This window comes from Mus musculus, chromosome 11 (assembly GCF_000001635.26).
Source record: "Mus musculus strain C57BL/6J chromosome 11, GRCm38.p6 C57BL/6J".
Classification (NCBI taxonomy): Eukaryota; Metazoa; Chordata; class Mammalia; order Rodentia; family Muridae; genus Mus; species Mus musculus.
Window position 1 is genome coordinate 22,283,753 of NC_000077.6, and position 18,905 is coordinate 22,302,657.

The 18,905-nt window shown below is 40.8% G+C and overlaps 1 protein-coding gene and 1 pseudogene across 28 annotated transcripts in view; one reads left to right on the forward strand and one right to left on the reverse strand.

Annotated features, from left to right (window-relative positions):
* The window catches only part of Ehbp1 (EH domain binding protein 1), a 281,259-nt gene extending 277,928 nt beyond the window's left edge, over positions 1–3,331 (reverse strand). For 16 of the 28 annotated variants that reach the window (XM_011243681.3, XM_030245791.1, XM_030245793.1 and 13 more), the window contains exons 1-2: positions 2,930–3,021; positions 1,736–2,122 (exon numbers count right to left, since the gene is read on the reverse strand). In XM_011243681.3, coding sequence (XP_011241983.1) covers positions 1,736–1,839 — 104 coding nt within the window. In that variant the 5' untranslated portion in view covers positions 1,840–2,122; positions 2,930–3,021. Of the gene's footprint in view, positions 1–1,735; positions 2,123–2,929; positions 3,192–3,250 lie in introns of those variants that run through there. The other 12 variants (XM_030245788.1, XM_017314437.2, XM_011243683.3 and 9 more) reach the window with 7 other exon arrangements.
* Gm18932 (predicted gene, 18932) lies at positions 16,253–17,309 on the forward strand (annotated as a pseudogene).

Here is an 18,905-nt window from a genome sequence, read left to right on the forward strand (position 1 = left end):
CTAGAGTGACCTCAAACTTGAAATCATCCTGCCTCAGCCTTGCTATAATTACAGGGATGCCTCGATCCAGCCAGCCCTCATGCTATACCTAAAGCCTCATGACATAAAGCCATACCTTGAATTCTAAGCATGCATCCTGCTGGAGGTTATCTAAATGTGTGGATTTTCTAAAATGTACCTCGTTTCTTCCTCTCTGATTTGATGTACAACTAAGGTTCTCTAAGATTCAGCCTGAAGCTGGGGTAAAGTTCTTGCACACAGCATGAAAACCTGAATTCCATCCTGAGCATCTATGTAAAAAGCCAGGAGCAGTGGCATATTGTCTGTGACCTTGGTGCTGGGGAGGTGAAGACAGGATCCCTGAGGCTTACTGGCCAGCCAGCCTAGCCTAAGAAAGGGAAGTGAGATAAAATACACTAAAATGAAGTCAACCTCAGCTGAGAGCCCAGGAAAGCAGAGAAAGGCACCTGCTTCCTTACTGGCATCATTCTTCATGTGCTGTAGACTGAGAACCCTATGGATAACACTGACATCTCATGGGCATTTACTACCTCCCTGTTCTAAACCTTTTACAAAATTAGTTGATTTAATCTTCTACTAAGTGGTACCATTACTATGCATATGGAGACTGAATTATTGAGAAGTAATATCCCCAGGATATCCAGCCGGGTAGAAACATACATATTTACATTACTGAACCTATCACAAGTGAAGTTACTTAAGGGTCCTTACCATGGCCTGTGAGCTCCTTGAGGGTAGGGAGGATGCCATTTCTGTCCCCAATCAGCAGTTTATGTATATAAACTAGGTAGAATATGAATATATATATATATGTCTTGAATTATTTTAAAATAATGTTCCTTACAAACTAAAAAAAAAAAAAAAAAAAAAAAACCCAAAAAACTAAGAATGCTAAGGTGGAGCAAGCCTTCTTTAGCCAAGAGGACATTAGAAAGTGAGCTTAGTACCAAACATGAGATGACAGTCCTTGATGAAATGGATTTATTTTGTGGTAGTGCTTAATCGCTATAATAAACTAAAATTCAAAAGACCATTTGCTTAAGATTAACTTTTGTCCCTCACTATGTAAGGATTCTCGTTTCTTATCATTCATAGTAGTAAGAGAAAACCCTAAATTTACTTTCCTCAAATGGAAAGAAAGAGGCAAATGACAGACCATTGCCACTAATTGCTTCCTTAAATCCTGCCAAGAAATGTATCCCATTAGGCAATTAAAAGAAAAGACAGTTGCCTGACTAAGCACTTCACAAGAGAATCTCTAAGGTTGTGTGCACTGGCATTCCATTATTCAAATACTGAAAAATACTCTAAGTAAAATGAAAAAAAAACAACAAAATAAAACCGCCATTCTATATGATATAAATTTCTATATTGAGACATATGTGATGTTAAGATAACCATTCTCTGTTTAAAATTATAAAAATAAAGTTATTCTAACACCAATGATAAATGACCATAAGACCAAAACTACTATACTTAGGTGTGTTCTCAGTTGTAGTCCTCTGAGACGATCTGAAATGGAGTGATTAAAATCCACAGAGACAGTACCAGCAACAACAGTGCACACACAGTACTTGTTAGAGTATCTGCACCGTCCACAGCTTCTACACACTTGTGTACCACTGCAAGGTAAACTGGCTACCAAAAGACCCACAGTCCAAGCTACAGGATGGTTAGGCAACAAGACATTAATCTACCCCTAAGCACGTCTTACCATTTCTTTGTACATTCAACCATCAGCTCCTGGTAGGAGGCCACAAACTGGAACTTGGATGCATGTTTTCCCACACGCTGCAGTCGCTTCCAAACTGAAGCCATGGTGATAGGCCAAGAGACTGGAACAGTTCTGGATTAGCAACACAGCAGCTTTGATAAAGCACACGAGCCTTGCATGTATGTCAGTACTTTCAACAAAAACTAGAACTTGAAATGATGCTTGGCGTCCATAAGTCTTCTCCCTGTCTCACAGGGTAAATCCTATCTTAGATCAATGGCCCAGTCAAGAACAGCTGATGTACAGGACAGGATGACTGAGAGGAGGTTCCCTCATGGAGACATCATCATTCCACTTCAGGGACTATATGACGTGGGTTCTGGAGAACTGAAAAGCAAAACACAGACAGAAAGAGAAAGAATATGAGGACAGACGCATGAGAAGTGTTAGATAAGACCGAAACAACCTCTGCTATCTGCGTGGTTTTCAAACAATGAAACAAAACCCCGGCCTCAAAAGCCAGTAACATCAAGGATGGAAGATACTAAGGAAGAAATGACAAATCACACCGAAGACAGGCGGCAATACACCAGGTTGTCAGAACCAACAATTGAGAGATGCCAGTCGGGCCCTGCCTTCCCTACCTAGCATAGCAGAAGGAAGAACAGGGCGGGAAAGTCAGGATGCTGTTTGATATATCTACCACCAGTTAGGAGTTATTTTTTAAATAAACTTTATTTTTCAGCTGATAATGAATAGCCTCGAGCTACTGAATATGTACTTAGCACAACCAGGGTGCAGGGAGAAATGCTGGTTCTGTAGGAGAGGGAAATGGATGGAGAACTAGCAGTGGAGGGAAATCTCACGGCAGAGAGAGGGCAAGGTCCCAGCTCCAGGCCACTTTGCTTCCCCTTCACCTTGGCTGCCAGGAGGAGGGGAATGGAAACTCCTGCCTGGGCTTGAAGCGATGACCAGCCAGGCCAATGGACAGTGCGAGGTGCGGTGCCTCCCTCCCCCATCAGGGGCAGCCGGCCTGAGCCTCGCCTCCTCACGCACCGAGTGCAGACCCCTGTCTCTCCGCAGAGACAGGCGTTGCCAGCTGCGGTCCCTGTCACCCAAGCCTTGCTGTTAGACCCCAGCCTCGGTCCCCGAACCCCGGCCCCTCCGCTCGTCCACTCCAAGCCCTCCTCACACCTCTAATCCCGCTGTCCCCTCCTTAGAGCCGCTCCTCGGTCGCCGCCGCCTCAGAAGCAGCTACCGCCACCGAGTCCTCCATCCCTGCTGGAGCCGCGTGGAACAGCGAAGCCCGGCGCGGTGCTCGTTTGCGGGAGCCGGGGTCTGCAGCTTCCCGGGCGGACGACGCCCGCCCCCTCCCGGAGCAGCGCCCCCTCCCCGGCAGAGCGCCCAGCGACCGTCCCCCTCCGGCCCGCCCGCCCGAGCGAGCCCTGCCAGAGCCGCGGTTCAGCGCCCAGATCCCCCTCCCCCGCCTCCCTCGGCCGCCACCACCATCATTACCTCCCCCGCCGCACCTCTCACACTAACCCTACCCACGGCGGCTCAACCTCCGTCCGCCTCGCCGCCATTGGCCGAGTCTGCGGGAGCCCCGCCTCCTCGGCGGGCGGGCCTTAGGACGAGCGAGGCACTCCATTGGTAGATCTTCATGCCGGTCATAGGGGATCCACCCCCCCAGTTTTTTTTTTTCCCTTAGGTGGAACCCGCCCGGTCTACCCTCTTCTTCTTTAAAAAAAAAAAAGTGTAAATCACGAAGGACGATCCCGCCCATTCCCTGGAATGGTTGAGGGCAGCGGGAGGCGGGAGGACTAAGAATGTTTATAGTGAACTGGAAAGCCATTGCAGAAGGTGGCTGTCCGTCAAAGGCGCCGTGGCTGCTGGGCAGGGTTTCTGGCTCCTGGTGTATGAACTGAGCAGAGTCTGATTCCAGCGGCTGCCAGAGACACTGAGGTGCTGTGGTTTCTCTCCTATTCTCTCCCATCCCCACCCACGAACTGGCTGCTCCTCTCCTGCGCCACTAGCAGCCAGCGGTTTTGCACACACAGCCTTTATTTCACTCAGTTCTTTCCGAGTTTTTCCCTGACCTTGCCAGGAGCCTGCCCCAGGTTCAAGGAGGGCTAAACTGGACATAAATGTTTACAGTACAGTCTCTTCTTGTCCTCATTCTCAGCATTTCTTTGAATCTTGCATTCTCGTGTTCCTTTGCGGTCTCATTATCCTCTGGTATGAGCTGTGGGTGGATTAGGGAGTGGTTGACTATGTGGAAAGGGTGGTTAAAGGCAAGGGAGAGGACGAAATAACTTAATAGTTTGAGAGCAATGTTGTTTACGTCTATTAAGAGGCAGCTGACATGGCCTGAAACTGTATTTCCAGAGGTTAGCATGGTTTTCCTGCTTCAACATCCAGGTTACTGAGATCGCTGAGATGTTAGGTGTACACCCTTGACATCACAAGTATATAGCACAAGATCCCTTTTGAGGCTGTGAAAGCTATAGACTTCTCAAGGGGCAGAAAATATCCATCCTATCCAAAAAACAAAAATTTGCTTTCAGCCTTAGATGTTTCACAGACATCTAAGGTGTAGAGAAAGAATGAAGAATAAAATTACAACTTTTCGGGACTAAACAGTAAAGTCAAATTAAGGAAGCTAGGGATGTACCTAAGAAAGGGGGTATGAGAGAAAGGGGGAGTCAGAAGAGGGCAGGGAAAGGAAGGGGAAGGGGAGAGAGGGGAGCCGAGAGTCAAAAAAGCAAAACTCAGCAATTCCTCCACAAGGAATGAGCAAAGAGTTTGGAAAGAAGATGGAAGCAAGCATGAAAAAGGCAAAATGCAAATTGTTTTCGGACTAATTCCTAATCTTATTAAAGTTGGAGGCAAATTTGTTAAACTGACTTTAAAGTTGTTGGTGTTCTGGGGAGGATTCTTTGTAGGAGGGGAAGGAGGAGGGTGTGAGATCAGCGTATAGGAAGCAAGAATCAGATGGAATACACCCAGGAGAGTCAGAAAGACAGTCTTGAACCCAGTATTAAATCCCATTTTCACTTTCAGGAAAAGAAAGTGATTTAATAATGCTATATTCAAAAGTACATTTTATAGGAAATGGCATAGATAGCACTTGTTTTGCTATAGTCTTAATTCTAGAATGTAAGACAACCAAAATAATGTATTTTTATTTTATATACACTATATAAAGTGAGTATGAGTGTGATTTCTCAGATGTCATTATGCCATTGTGACCTCAGTAATACATTCTGCTTTGTTAATAGGTACTGTGTGTATAAACCTTTTCAATGGATAATTTATAGAAGTGGTCATAAACTATCTTCGTCTAAATTTAAAAACTCACCTGATAATCAGGTGGCTTCTACTCTACTTACTATTATCATAAGCTCTCAAATGTTCTAATATGGTCACTTTGGTTTCCCTTGCTTAAAGAGGGTACTTTATTGTATAGAAACTATCTAAAGATCAATGGAAATGAAAGGGAAGTGAGAGGGAGGGAGAGAGGGAGGGAGAAGAGAGGGAGGAAGGGAAACTAAATCTATAAGACTCCTCCCTCAAGTTGTAGAAAATAAGAGTCCAGTAGCCTTTGTTTTGTGTTGTTGTTGTTGATTTTGAGACAGGGTCTTTCTATGTAGCCCAGCTGTCCTGGAACTCTATGTAGACTGGGGTGGCCTCTAATTTACAAAGATCTGGCTGCCTGTTTCCTGAGTGCTGGGAATAGAGGCATGTGCCCCTATACCCAGTCTAATATTTTTTCTTGACTGTTATCTCACTTTTCTTTCTAGCTACCAAGGTAGCTATGGAAAGAGTTAAATTGTCCACAGAACAAGGGAAGACATTAACTGTAGACCTTGACATTGTTCTGCTGCTGAGCTCAAGTGCATGGGCTGGCTGCTAAGAGCTGCACAGAGCAGCAGCTTCTCTCCACAATACTTTTAAAAATAACCTGTCTAGCAACTAAATTGATTGGGGAACTTTAAATATAGACTATTCTGAAATTGTTTGGTCTGCTTAGCCTATAATTAAATACCAACTAAATGTTGACCATATTAAATGCTATTAATAGTACATTAAAATAAGTTTCTAGTCTCAAAGAATTTTCAGAAACAGATCTTAAGTGTGCATGCAAGAGAAATTACTATAACCTTTCTGAGATCGAATTTCCTAGTCTGTAAAACCAGGAAACATACCCAGCTTTCTGAGATGTAGAGAGGACAGACAATACGACCATGAAGTGTCCATCATACAGTAAGCAGACAAGTGATAGTAGTATATGTTATGTTTAGCAGCAAACTTAAACAAGAAAAAAGCAAAACGTTTTCAAGAATACCTGAGCAAACAACTACTTGGCATGACACGTCTCTACCTGAAGGGCTGGCAGACAGTCTGCTTGCCATCATTAGAGCTAAGGGCTCCCAGACAGTCCGCTTGCTCACCATCATTCCTCTAGCAGTAACACAAATGCATACCAAAAATTTGGGTGGATTTGAGACTTTATGATAATTACTTAGTATCTACTTGCCTTCAATCTTCATGGCCACCCTGCATGCCACATTAACTGGAATCATCTGACAAGCTACAAGTTACTTTTTCCTGAAGCTTTGTGTGCATCCTGCTGACGCTTCCTCCTTGCAGGATTCCTGCCATGTTTCTGCTTTCCCTATTCTAGTCCACTGTTAATACATGACTTGACTTAGTATCAAGTCTGTCCCAGGCTTAATTTACATATAATAGACCTTTGGTTTCTGGTTGCAAAATTTCAGTTTTACTGAACAGAAGAGTCTATACTTTCTTAAAAATTAAATTTTGCCTATAAGTATATCAAGCATAAAATATAATAGGTGGGAAATACCATACACAAATCTTATACCTTCTTTGATATATAAATTTAGAAAAGGACACAAATTATTTCCACATCAGAAAAGCCCAAAATAAAGTTTACAGTTAGGATATGCAGCTAAAGGCTTGCATTATTGTTAACTTTCCTGGTAACAAAATTCTTTGGGTTTTATTATTTTCACAGTAGAAATTGTCAGCAGTATTAGTGCAGGATTTAACTACTGCTGGAATTTGTGCCTAAGAACAAATTTTACTCCAGATAACAACACTGCAGGTGTTTGCACTTTTGCCAGTTACCATAGCAGTTATGCTGTACACAAAAATATTACTGCAGTTTATAACTCATAATGGAATTGTTGTAAAGCCATAACAAGCAAAAAAAAAAAAAAAACCACATAATCCCAACTAGCCTGAAACAATTTTTATAACCTAAAAAACCCACCATGGCAAACTCTAATGCTATTGAAATTTTAACCAACGGTTTTTACAGTTTTTCTAAATACTTCTTTTTACCCTGTGGCATTCTTAAATATCTCACCACAAGCTGATCTTTCCATTACATCTCCACTTCACTTAAGCTGGCCTTTGCTCGTTGTTTCAGGGAAGAAATAGAATAGAATGTAGACAAATGGAATCCTCAGCCCCTTGGTGTCCTGAAAGCTTAGCCTTTGGAGAATAAGGAATAGAATCTAGGTAGAGATTTGCATTGCTCCACACAATAGTCTCTAGTCACAAGTGACCAGAACACAATGTAACTGGTCCAGATTGATATGTGTTGTAAGTATAAAATATGTAGTGTTCTCAAAGAGTCACTGTGTATAAGAGAACATAATATATACTTATTAACTATTTTACATTGACTACACACTGTCATTATCACAGTTTTAATATACTGAGTTAAACTTTACAAGTAATTTCTCTGTTTCTTTACCTTTTTATTCTGGCTGCTAGTTGTTTTGTTTCTGTTTTGTGCAAACCTCTTAGAGAAGAAAGGACCAGGCCAACCTGAACCATGCATCTAGATCAACCTACCAGAACTTAGAACTGACACAGTCCAATCAAACTTTAGTGTTACACAAAATATTCTATACCCACCTAACCAGTAGATATCCATAAGCTACTTGAAACTATCTGGACACTTAACACCTGGTTAATATAACTGAATAGCTTGAGTTTTACTATTAATTCATTGTAATTACAACAAATACAAATAATTGTAACTGGCTGGTGACTACCACAGTGGACAGTGCAGAGAAGCATTGAGGCTCTGGAAGGTTCTACACAATTCCCAATTATCTAAAAAGGTGCCAAAGTGTTAGAACCACACAAGGAGCCCTGCTGATAACCCCAGACTCAGGGGCAGTCAGAGGTTAGATGCTTTTGAAATCTGATCTAAAATCTTGAGAGGAGTAAATGAAAAGCCAGAATGAGGTGTTTCATCTGGCCTGTCCCAGATGCCATGTGAGCCCTCTCTTCAGATGCAGTCTCTGCCATACTGACAGCAAGTACACATATACCACCCTGTGGTGGTTTGAATATGCTTGGCCCAGGGAGTGACCTTATTAGGAGATATGGCCTTGTTGGAGTAGGTGTGGCCTTGTTGAAGGAAATGTGTCACTGTGAGGGTGGGCTAAGAGACCTTCCTCCTAGCCACATTGGAGACAGTCTTCTCCCAGCTGCCTTCTGATCAAGATGTAAAACTCCTGGCTCTTCCAGCTCTTATGCTTCCTGCCTTGATGATAGTGGACTGAATCTCTGAACCTATAAGCCAACTCCAATTAAATGTTGTCCTTTACAAGACTTATCTTGGTCATGGTGTCTCTTTTCAGCAATGGAAACCCTAATTAAGACACACCCCCTTCCAATATTGGAGCATAAAGTTGAGATTTGGTTGAGTAATGGAAAATAGCTGAGGTTTTTTTTTTTTGCAAACCTGACTTTCTTTAGATTGAGGTGTGTGTGTGTGTGTGTGTGTGTGTGTGTGTGTGTGTGTAGTATTTATACGATAATTCTAAAAGAATACTTAAAATGTGTTCTTTTTTAATTATTTATTTTTATTTATATGAGTACACACAGCTGTCTTCAGACACATCAGAAAATGGCATCAGATCCCATTACAGATGGTTGTGTAGCCACCATGTGGTTGCTAGGGATTGAACTCAGGACCCCTGGAAGAGCAGTCAGTACTCCTAAATGCTGAGCTATCTCTCCAGCCCCAAAATGTGTTCTTTTTTAACTCTCAGACTGATGTGAAAGCCCAGAAAAGCTTCATCAGCCAGTCACCATCCCAGCAGTGTATGCTAGCATGTACCTGTAAACCTAACACTTGGGAGGCAGAGGCAGGAAGATTGTAAATTTGAAACCAAACCAGGCTGTAGTGTCAGACCCTATCTGATGGATGGGCATTAAAATAATCTTTTTTTAAAACCTAACAATACAGTATATTCTTTTGTGAAATATTTTATCCAGATCTGTAAAGTTAGTCATAAGGATGCTTTGCGCAATGGCCTGAAATGGTACTATGTTAAGAACCTAAACTGTATGCTAAAACTATATGCAGTCTGGGCTAGCCTTAAACTCATGATCCTCCTATCTCTGCCTCTTGAATTCTGGAATTAACCTGGGTCTGGCTGATAGAAGCAAGTGAGCATCCTCGACAGCCTTTAAATCCAGGTAGATACAGAGACCATCCACCAATGATTCACATGGTCAGTTATTGTTCTTAACCAACATACTGAGTGATTAGAAACCTTAGAAATCTTCAAGAATATATTGTAGGCAATAACATTAAAATGTAGCTATTTGGAGCTAGAAAGATAGCATATCAATTAAGAGCACTGGCTGATCCAAAGGACCCAGGTTCAATGCCCAGAACTGGTATAGTGGCTCAAAAATCTTTTGTTCCTGGTGATCCAATATACTCTTTTGACTTCTGTGGGCACAGGCATGCTCCTAGTACACAGACATGCATTTGAGAAAAACACTCATTGTCTCATGCTTTCTATTGCTGCAAAGAGACACCATGACCACAGCAAGTCTTATAGGGAAACATTTCATTGGGGCTGGCTTAGTGTTCAGAGGTTTACTCCATTGTCATCGTGACAGGAAGCATGGCAGTGTGCAAGCAGACATGTGCTGGAGAGGTAACTTAGAATTTTGTATCTGGATCAGCAGGCAGCAGGAAAAAAAGAGTAAAGCTGGGCCTGGCTTGAGTATCTGATCTCAAAGCACCTGCCCTTCCCCAGTGACATATTTCCTTCAACAAGGCCACACCTACTCCAAAAAGGCCACACTACCTAATAATGTCAGTCCCCATGAACCCATGGGGAACCTTTTCACTCAAACCACAACACTCATAAAACAAAAATTTTAAGTATTTTTGATGTAGATCATCAAAATGCTAACAGTACAGCTAAGGTATAAGTCAGAATAGATGAAGGTTGCAAAGCCATTATGTATCAACTAACTGTCATCCCTGATTTTAGAGATCAATAGATATGCATCATGCTCTCAGTCTGAGCCTTCGGATTATCAGAGATAATTTCACAGTGGTGAAGTCCCACTCCATGATGTTGTACATATCAAGGTGAGTGTTGCTATTACAGAACATTTGCGCATTGCAAGTTAGTGGTCAGTTCCTGGAATTATTACAGACCACAAAGGTTTCAGTTGAACTGGGAGCTCTTTCTGAGAAAGACTTTACAAAATTCAGTGAATATAAAATTAGCAGTGTCTTGACCATGGCTTACTGGTCATTTCTCCTGAAGAATCTTTAATCATATAATAAACTCGCTATAGCTTCATTTCTCCTGTGTTTTTCATAATAAGAATAAGTTCCAGAAATATACATATCTAGTACATGTGTTCCTCAAAGTAATTCTGCAATGGCTATATTTAGTGTGAACAAAATAACATAATATCTTCTGAAATAATTAAGTAAGATGGGACAGGCCAAAAAAAAAATCTCAGCCATGAAAACACTCCCACGGTGTGGTGTTATGTGAAACACCCCCCATACCGACAAAGCAGAGAACGGGTAGCTGTGATGAGGCAAAACCTGCCCAGACCCAGACACTCACATGGGATGAGGAGAAGCAACCCTTCGTGAAGCTTGCCACACGGCACGATGGATAGGATGAACCCAGCTTTCAGAAGGCTGGGCTCGCTGGTATGGTCTGGCAATCTTCTGGGTAGGTTAATGGATTTAAAAATTCCAGGCCAGCAGGAAAAGTGGAGCCAGAGAGAGTCACAGTATCATTTCAGGTCTCTTTTTATCATGAAAGCTGCTGGTTATTTCTTTACTTCTTTTGCAACTCTGGGGTGATATTTTTAAATATTCCCAATAATAATACACCAATGATCTCTTTCTCTAAGAAATTGGGTAAGACTGAAGTTTTGTATCATGATTTATTTTTCTAAAAAAAAAAAAAAGTCCTGATCTTTAATATTAAAATTATGATACTCTACCTCTCAAATAAGTTTAGTATGTCTTTTAATTCTTTTTCTTTTTTGTATATATGGGTGTATGAGATGTGCATGTTGGTATGCATGTTTTCATGTGTGTAGGTCCACCTGTATGTGTGCAGGCCAAGGCTGATGTTGACAGTCATCTTCTATGGCTCTTACATCTTGTTTTCTGACTCAAACATGGAGCTTGCCAAAGTCTACTCTAGAATTACAGGCAGGTCACCTTAACCACCAGGTATTTACCTAGCCTCTGGGGATCTGAACTCTGGTCTGCCTGCTTGGTAAGCACTTTAACATCTGAGCCATCTCCCCAGCCCATACGTTTAGTTTCTTCTTGATGCAGAATATGGTACTGTTTTGAGCCACACCTATTGAGAAACTCCTTAAAATCATCATCAGGCATTATTTGTGTCCCATTGCTTATTTCAACAACACATGAGGGCTGGAGACACAACTCAACAGTTACAAGCACTCACTGCCCTTGCAGAGGATGCAGTTCCAGAAGATTTGATGACATCCTTTGTCCTTCAGAAGCACCTGCATGCATGCATGTATGTAGCACGCAGGCAGGCAGGCAGGCAGGCAGCACACACACACACACAGCACACTACACAGCTAAATGAATAAGGACCTTTTTTCTAGTAACTAACCTATTTCAGTGTAGAAAATGAGGTACCTCTTTTTGCTTAAGTTACACACGTGAGAGAGGTAATAAGTGGATCACATTTGAAATATGTGCTTATTCCTTGAAGAATGAAAACAAGAACAGGGCCCATATTGTTAACGCTTTAACTTATGTTCTTTAACATGCTTCTTAGCTAGCTATCATTGCCTGTGCCTACCATGAGGAATATGCGTCTGTGTGCAATGTGTATTCTCCAGCATAAATCATGGCTTACAAAATAATCATTATCCAAAAGGGCAGTTGCCGAGCTCAAGTATCTCTCTTCCTCATACCTGCCCTACTGTCACATAAACAGTAGCTGTGCTATAAGCATGGCAGAAACTCTGCTTAGCATACACTTTTGTAGCAATTTTGAGAATGTTAGTTGACTTTCACACTTTTGTCAGCATGTCTTCTGATTTCTTTTACTCATCCTCATAGGATCTGACTTTCTGTTGACCTTGGGAGATTTAAATCAATATAGAAACATATCTGGCTCTGCTAGAAGGAGTGTGTCTTAGGGTTTCTTTCTTTCTTTCCTTTTTTTGAATTTTTATAGATTTATTTTTTTAATTAGGTATTTTCCTCATTTACATTTCCAATGCTATCCCAAAAGTCCCCCATACCCTCCCCCCCACCCCCTAACCACCCACTCCCACTTTTTGGCCCTGGTGTTCCCCTGTACTGGGGCATATAAAGTTTGCAAGTCCAATGGGCCTCTCTTTGCAGTGATGGCCGACTAGGCCATCTTTTGATACATATGCAGCTAGAGTCAAGAGCTCCCGGGTACTGGTTAGTTCATAATGTTGTTCCATATAGGGTTGCAGATCCCTTTAGCTCCTTGGGTAATTTCTCTAGCTCCTCCATTGGGGGCCCTGTGATCCATCCACTAGCTGACTGTGAGCATCCACTTATGTGTTTGCTAGGTCCCGGCATAGTCTCACAAGAGACAGCTATATCAGGGTCCTTTCAGCAAAATCTTGTTAGTGTATGCAATGGTGTCAGCGTTTGGAGGCTGATTATGGGATGGATCCCTGGATATGGCAGTCTCTACATGGTCCATCCTTTTGTCTCAGCTCCAAACTTTGTCTCTGTAACTCCTTCCATGGGTGTTTTGTTCCCAATTCTAAAAAGGGGCACTTTGGTCTTCGTTCTTCTTGAGTTTCATGTGTTTTGCAAATTGTAACTTATATCTTGGGTATTCTAAGTTTGTCTTAGGGTTTCTAATGCTGTGAAGAGACACCATAACCATAGCAACTCTTATAAAAGAGAGCATTTAATTGGTTCAGAGGTTTGGTCTGGCTACAGATGGTATCCAATGTGGCAGTCAAGAATCCACTAAAAATTTAACATTCTTAGCCTATGAGTTAGAAATTTTGTTAAAAATTTGGAGGTTTGGAGAACTGACCGGAGACAAGTTTCATGACTCAACCTCAGGAACCTTGAAACAAAGAAAGAGGGCTCTGAGGTCTCCTGCTGTGAAAAGAGACAAGATGGCTGCTCTGAGTCAAAGAGCTAGAGAATGGAAGCTGCCTACATCTTGGGGCAGATATTGATTTAACTGTGAATTTATAAAATTGGGATTATTTGCTTTTAGGATAGATTTTAAAACAGATTTTGTCCCAATAATGTGGGGAATTTCACCTGCAGTTCAGAACTAGAATAGGGAAAATTTACTGACCTCTAAGTAGAGAGTAGTGATAATTGCCACTATGAACAGGTATTGATAGATGTCTGTGGCTCCAGGTAGAGAGCATAACAGATAGATGGTATATTAAAGTCTACAGGAAACTCTTATTTTTGTTTGTGGGTTCCATGGGAATTTTGGGCTAATTTCCTGACATGATAGGAAAAAAAAATCCTGAAAATAGGTACATACAATATTTTAGTTTACTTCACTTGTTTTAATTTTCAAAATGGGTATGATTTTGAGTTTTGTGGTTATATTATTCCTCTGGGAGAGAGGTCAAGCTAAAGGTTTTTCTGGTTACTGGCATGGATATGCTGATTTGGGAGAAAGGTTTTGTCTTTGCATTTTTTAGAAAAGGTGACTAGTGTCTATACACCTTCCAGAGTTATATGGATCAGATGTGACAGAGGAAAACTATCTGAAAAGTAGATTCAGATGAATCAAACAAACAAACAAAGATTCTTTGTGCCATCTTTTACATGGCATGAACGAAGACTTATGATTGAAGCAAAATTTCATCCTAACTAGTCTCAACACCCTACACAGACTAATACAATCCATAGAGATATCTTGATGATACTAAAATTTTGTTTTGAGATTTGTATATTACAGAATATACAGCCTTGTTGAGTCTCATCATCAGACATGCTGAATGTAACCTGCTTGAACTCCTGATGTCTTGGACTTTCAGCTGGATCCAGTCAGGACACAGATATCAGAGATGAAAATAATCACTGGCATGATCCTCTTAAGACCAACCAGCTCCCCCATTCTCTCCCTGCTTCAATGATATCTTAATGCCCATATTTAGCTGGAAGTAGTTATGAAGAGTCTTCACCCTGGCTCCCTGGACTTGGGGTCTAGAGGTGGTTATTCTAGTTGTCTTCCTGGGGAATTTTGAAATGGTCATAATTTGAATAGGGAGGAAATAGCTAGAATTGATTGTGTAGCTATAATCTCATTTGGTAAAAATATTTATAATTGATACAAAGTTGAAGTTATAATCTCTTACATTGATGCAGAATTTATTTGATACAAATTTAAAGTTTTTATTTATATGAATTTCTTATTGATATAAAATTGGTATTAATATTGTTACTCTCATATAGGCATTGTGCCTAAAGAACACATTTAAGAATACAAGGCTTAGACCCAGTCCTTCTGTAACTGCTATTATAAACTGTTTTTAGATGCTTAAGCAATACAAGTTAAGGGCCAGGTAGCAAACTCATGATTCTGAGTTAATTAAAAGGGTGTTTTTGAGATATTTCAATTAGAAATGACTGAGAGTAGTCAAGGCTTAACAGTTTAGAAATGCTTTGCATAGATAGATAGTCTTCAAAGGTGTCAGAAGTCCACAGAATATAGCATTTATCCATTTCTTTATTAAATATCATTTGTCTAAAGACCTGCCTGCTCCTGACAGCACCCCTTTCTTGCATTCAAAGAAGAAATTGAACATCAATGGAGTGTTCCAGTTGTGGCAAGACAGCCACAAGGCAAGAATTGCATCAATTCATCTACAGACAAATATTGTCTAGAAAAGGACACACTATGCGGAATAGTTTACTGATAATCTCTGCTAAGACAGGGTAATAAGCCCTTCAAATTTCTGCGTTACAAAGGTCTGTCAGAACACCCTGGGCCAGAAGGCTGAAGACCGATGCTCCAACGGTTTGAAGAATAAGAGACTATCCAGGTGATCAGAGGTCTCTATAAATTGGCTAAGTTTTGGAAGCTATGTTTTGTGCTTCTCATATTTTCAGGTAATATTAGTTGTTCTTGTATTTCTGACGGGGTTGAAGACTGGTAGTCTCATAGCCAACCCAAGCTATCTAGTATTGAGAAAGATGATATAAATTTGAGAGGATGGTTTTCAGACAGCATACAATCAAAAACCAGGACATAAGTCAGGTGTAGAATTACAAGTCTTTTAAGTCAGGATAGATGACAGAGTGTTCTATTTAATTGGCAAAAATGATGAACTGGGTGTTAGGTCTCTCTGGTACTTTGTAAATTATAGAATGGTAATAGTTAGACTTAGATTATATTTGAGAGAACAGTTTCATTTTTATTGGATAACAATGCCCAGTGATTGTGTTGCCTTTTGATTCTAAACTAAAAACAAAACAAAACAAAACAAAACACAAAAATACAAATCATCACACACCCAAACTGAAATTACATTGTCTGAAAGAAGATGTACAACTTTTAAATGTTAACCAAAACAATCTTATCAACACATTCCCTGGAGCTCACATGCAACGTTTAACAATGTAACAGTTATTAAGAATGTAACAGTTGTTGAGCCAAGTGTAGAGGCATATATCCGATTCCAGTATTTGCCAGGCAGAATCAGGGACATCTAGAGTTCAAGTTATCCTCAGCTATGTGACAAGTTCCAGGCCAGTGCATTAATTACTTTTCTATGGCTGTGATAATACACCATGACAAAGGCAACTTATAAAAGAGTTTAATTGGGCATATAGTTCCAGAGTGTTAGAGTGTACCATGGTAGAGTGAGGCCTTATAGGCAGCTGCAATAGCAGCTGAGTGCTCACATCTTGTCCCTTAAGAAGGAGGCAGAGAACGTATGAGAATAGCACTGAGTGTTTACAAACTTTAAGCCCACCCCTAGTGACATATCTTCTCCAACAAGGCTACACCTCCTAATTCTCCCCAAACAAGCATTCAGACATATTAGCCTACTGGGGGAGGAGGGCTTTCACTCAAACCACCACAGTGTGCCTGGCCTATATGAAACCTTATATCAAAAAACACATAGCTATATCTTCCATTCCAATTAGCTCACCATCTATGGCTCATAAGCTGTTTTTAAAAAGTGAAATAAACCATTTACTATAATGTTTTGAAGGTCAAACAAGAAAATTTTCATAAGGCGCATAGGAAATCATCTTTGAAGTACTGCTCCAGTAAGAATCCAAATGGAGAAAGTTCTCATGCTTATGAAGTTCTTTTTGGTGTCAAGAAAAGGAAATGATATGACAAAGGAGGCAAACGACAATTAAGGAAGATGGAGAAGCTGATGGCTCTGGGTCTCCCACTGATGTCTTTGCTATGTTCTTTTGGAAAAGAAGAAAGGATGCACACCACCTCTTAGTCACCTTAGGATATTTATATGATGGCACAATGAGAAAACTTGGCTTTGCAAAACAATATGCCTTGTGACACTGGTGAAAGCCAAGGTATTAAGAGAGGAGCAGTAGAGTGCACAGGTACTACACAGGGACTGGAATTCACATAAGGACTCATCAGCTAGGCTTGGGGTGGTTCAGCAAATTCAGTCTGTCTGCATGGAATGCCAGGCCATGGTGAACAGATCAGTTCTAATATACTAAATGTTAAAGCTCAGTAGAAAGAAGATAGTCCAAGAGTAGCTTCTGGACAAAGAAGAATTGACAAAGGCATAAAAGATGGCAAAAATGTAACACTCTGTAATGACAGAGACTAAGACTGGAGTCAGGAAATGCTATCCTTCTTTTAGATTAGGACAGTGATATTTTTACTCAACAGGAAGGTCTTTATATGTGAAAGGACATACAGCTGTTTGAAGCAGTGTTCAGCTTCCACAAGCAAGTGTTCACTTTGAGGACCAAAGAAACCACAGTCCTCATCTTTCATCCACATCAGACTGTTGTCCATGAGAGATGACAGCTGTGTGATCAACTAAGGTATGCTAGTTTATTGTACACCATATGATAAGGAATGCCTACTTATAAAGCTTAAAGTAGACTTTCCTGAAAATAAATAGATTTCAGTAAACTCTTTGCTATTAAAAAGAAATCCTTTCAGGAGGTCAGGGGACAGAAGAAACCAATGAAGTAGCTCACATAAGACTGGTAGACTTAGATCCAAACCAAGAAAGAAGGTTCCCTGATCATGAAGACATATAGAACTACAAAAATCATTCCAGTAAGCCTGAGGTGCTGTGTAACTCTAATTTTTTCAAAACCTACTTTTAATGATGGTTCTTAAATGCTTTAATCGCCTTTCTAGCCTATCATCCACCAGAAGTAGTGGAAAAGAAAGGATACGGGGGAAGTGGACCTGTTTAGAAATGGTTCTTTGCTGAAAATCCCATCTCTGTTATCAGGAAATCAGCAGTTCAGTTCACAGGTCAGCAGCAGCAGCTTGATCCACTACCAAACAGTTCACAGATCGACCAGCTGTCCAGTTCGGTAGTGTAGGGATAGCAGCAGGTGGCATGACCTAGCAGGAACAGCCAGGCAGGAGGGATTCGGACCAACAGGGATGTCAGGAGCTATGCCTCTCTCAAGGAAGCGAGTTCTATTTATATATCCTCCAAATAGCACATGTCCAGAGTGTGCAGAAGCAGCAAGAAACTGCAGCACACCATTGGTAGGTCTTTTTTGTGCATTTCTTTGTGGAGTATCCTGATCACATGTCCTTTTATGTGCTTGCTTTAACAGAACATTCTTTTACTGTGTCCACTTCAGGAAAACAGTCCTTCACATGTTTGCTCCAGCAAAACATCATCCAACATAACTGACTTTCCAAAGAACTATTAAGTCCCCACTTCAGTGCTGTTCAAGGTCAGACCTCTTAATGGACCAGTGAGTAGAACTGGGTGGTCTTTACGGTGTTTTGTTCTGTTTTCAGTTCTGGGAATTAAGCTTAGAGCACTGTGCATAGTAGATAAGCACGCTACACTGTGCTACATATCCCTAGCCCTTAAATAATTTGTACTGCCATTATCTTACACGTGATCTCCCTGAGCTGACCAGATGCCAGGCCTTAAACTTTCAGGATTACAGATCTGCACACCAGACTCAGCATTGATGGTCCTGGTATGCAAGTGAGTGAATGACTATAGTCAGAATACAGAACCATTTGCTACTGTTTATGCTCTAATATTAAAATATATAGTGCTTTCAAAGTTACATCAGAACACACACATATAGAAGCCTTAGTTTTGCCCTGTGTAAATGATGGCTTCAGCATGCAAGATAACATTTAATACCTATAAAAACTACTTAGCAAGGAACAGAAAGACAGCCCAGCAGTCAAGGGCACTTGATATTCTTATAAAGGACCTAGGTATGGTTCCCAGCACCTACATGGTGGCTCAAAACCATCCATAGGCACATACAGTGTGCACATACACCCATGAAAGCAAAATATTCATATATATGTATATATATATATGTATATATGTATGTGTGTATGTATGTGTGTGTGTGTGTGTGTATCCCAATTTTTAAATTAAGAACAAGATCTCTAACAAAACAAGTCCTGTAGCATCTATTAGGCTATAATTGGTTTAGTGTTTTATGTGGACAAGCCTAGGCCAATATTTTGCTGTTATGCTATAGAATTAGAACTCTGTATTTAATTAGGAAGCACAAAAAGAAAACTTGTTTGCCATGGTAGAACATACCTATAATCTCATCACTTGAGAGGTAGGCACAGTGGGATTAGACATTTAAAACCAACCTCAACTAATCATGGCATAG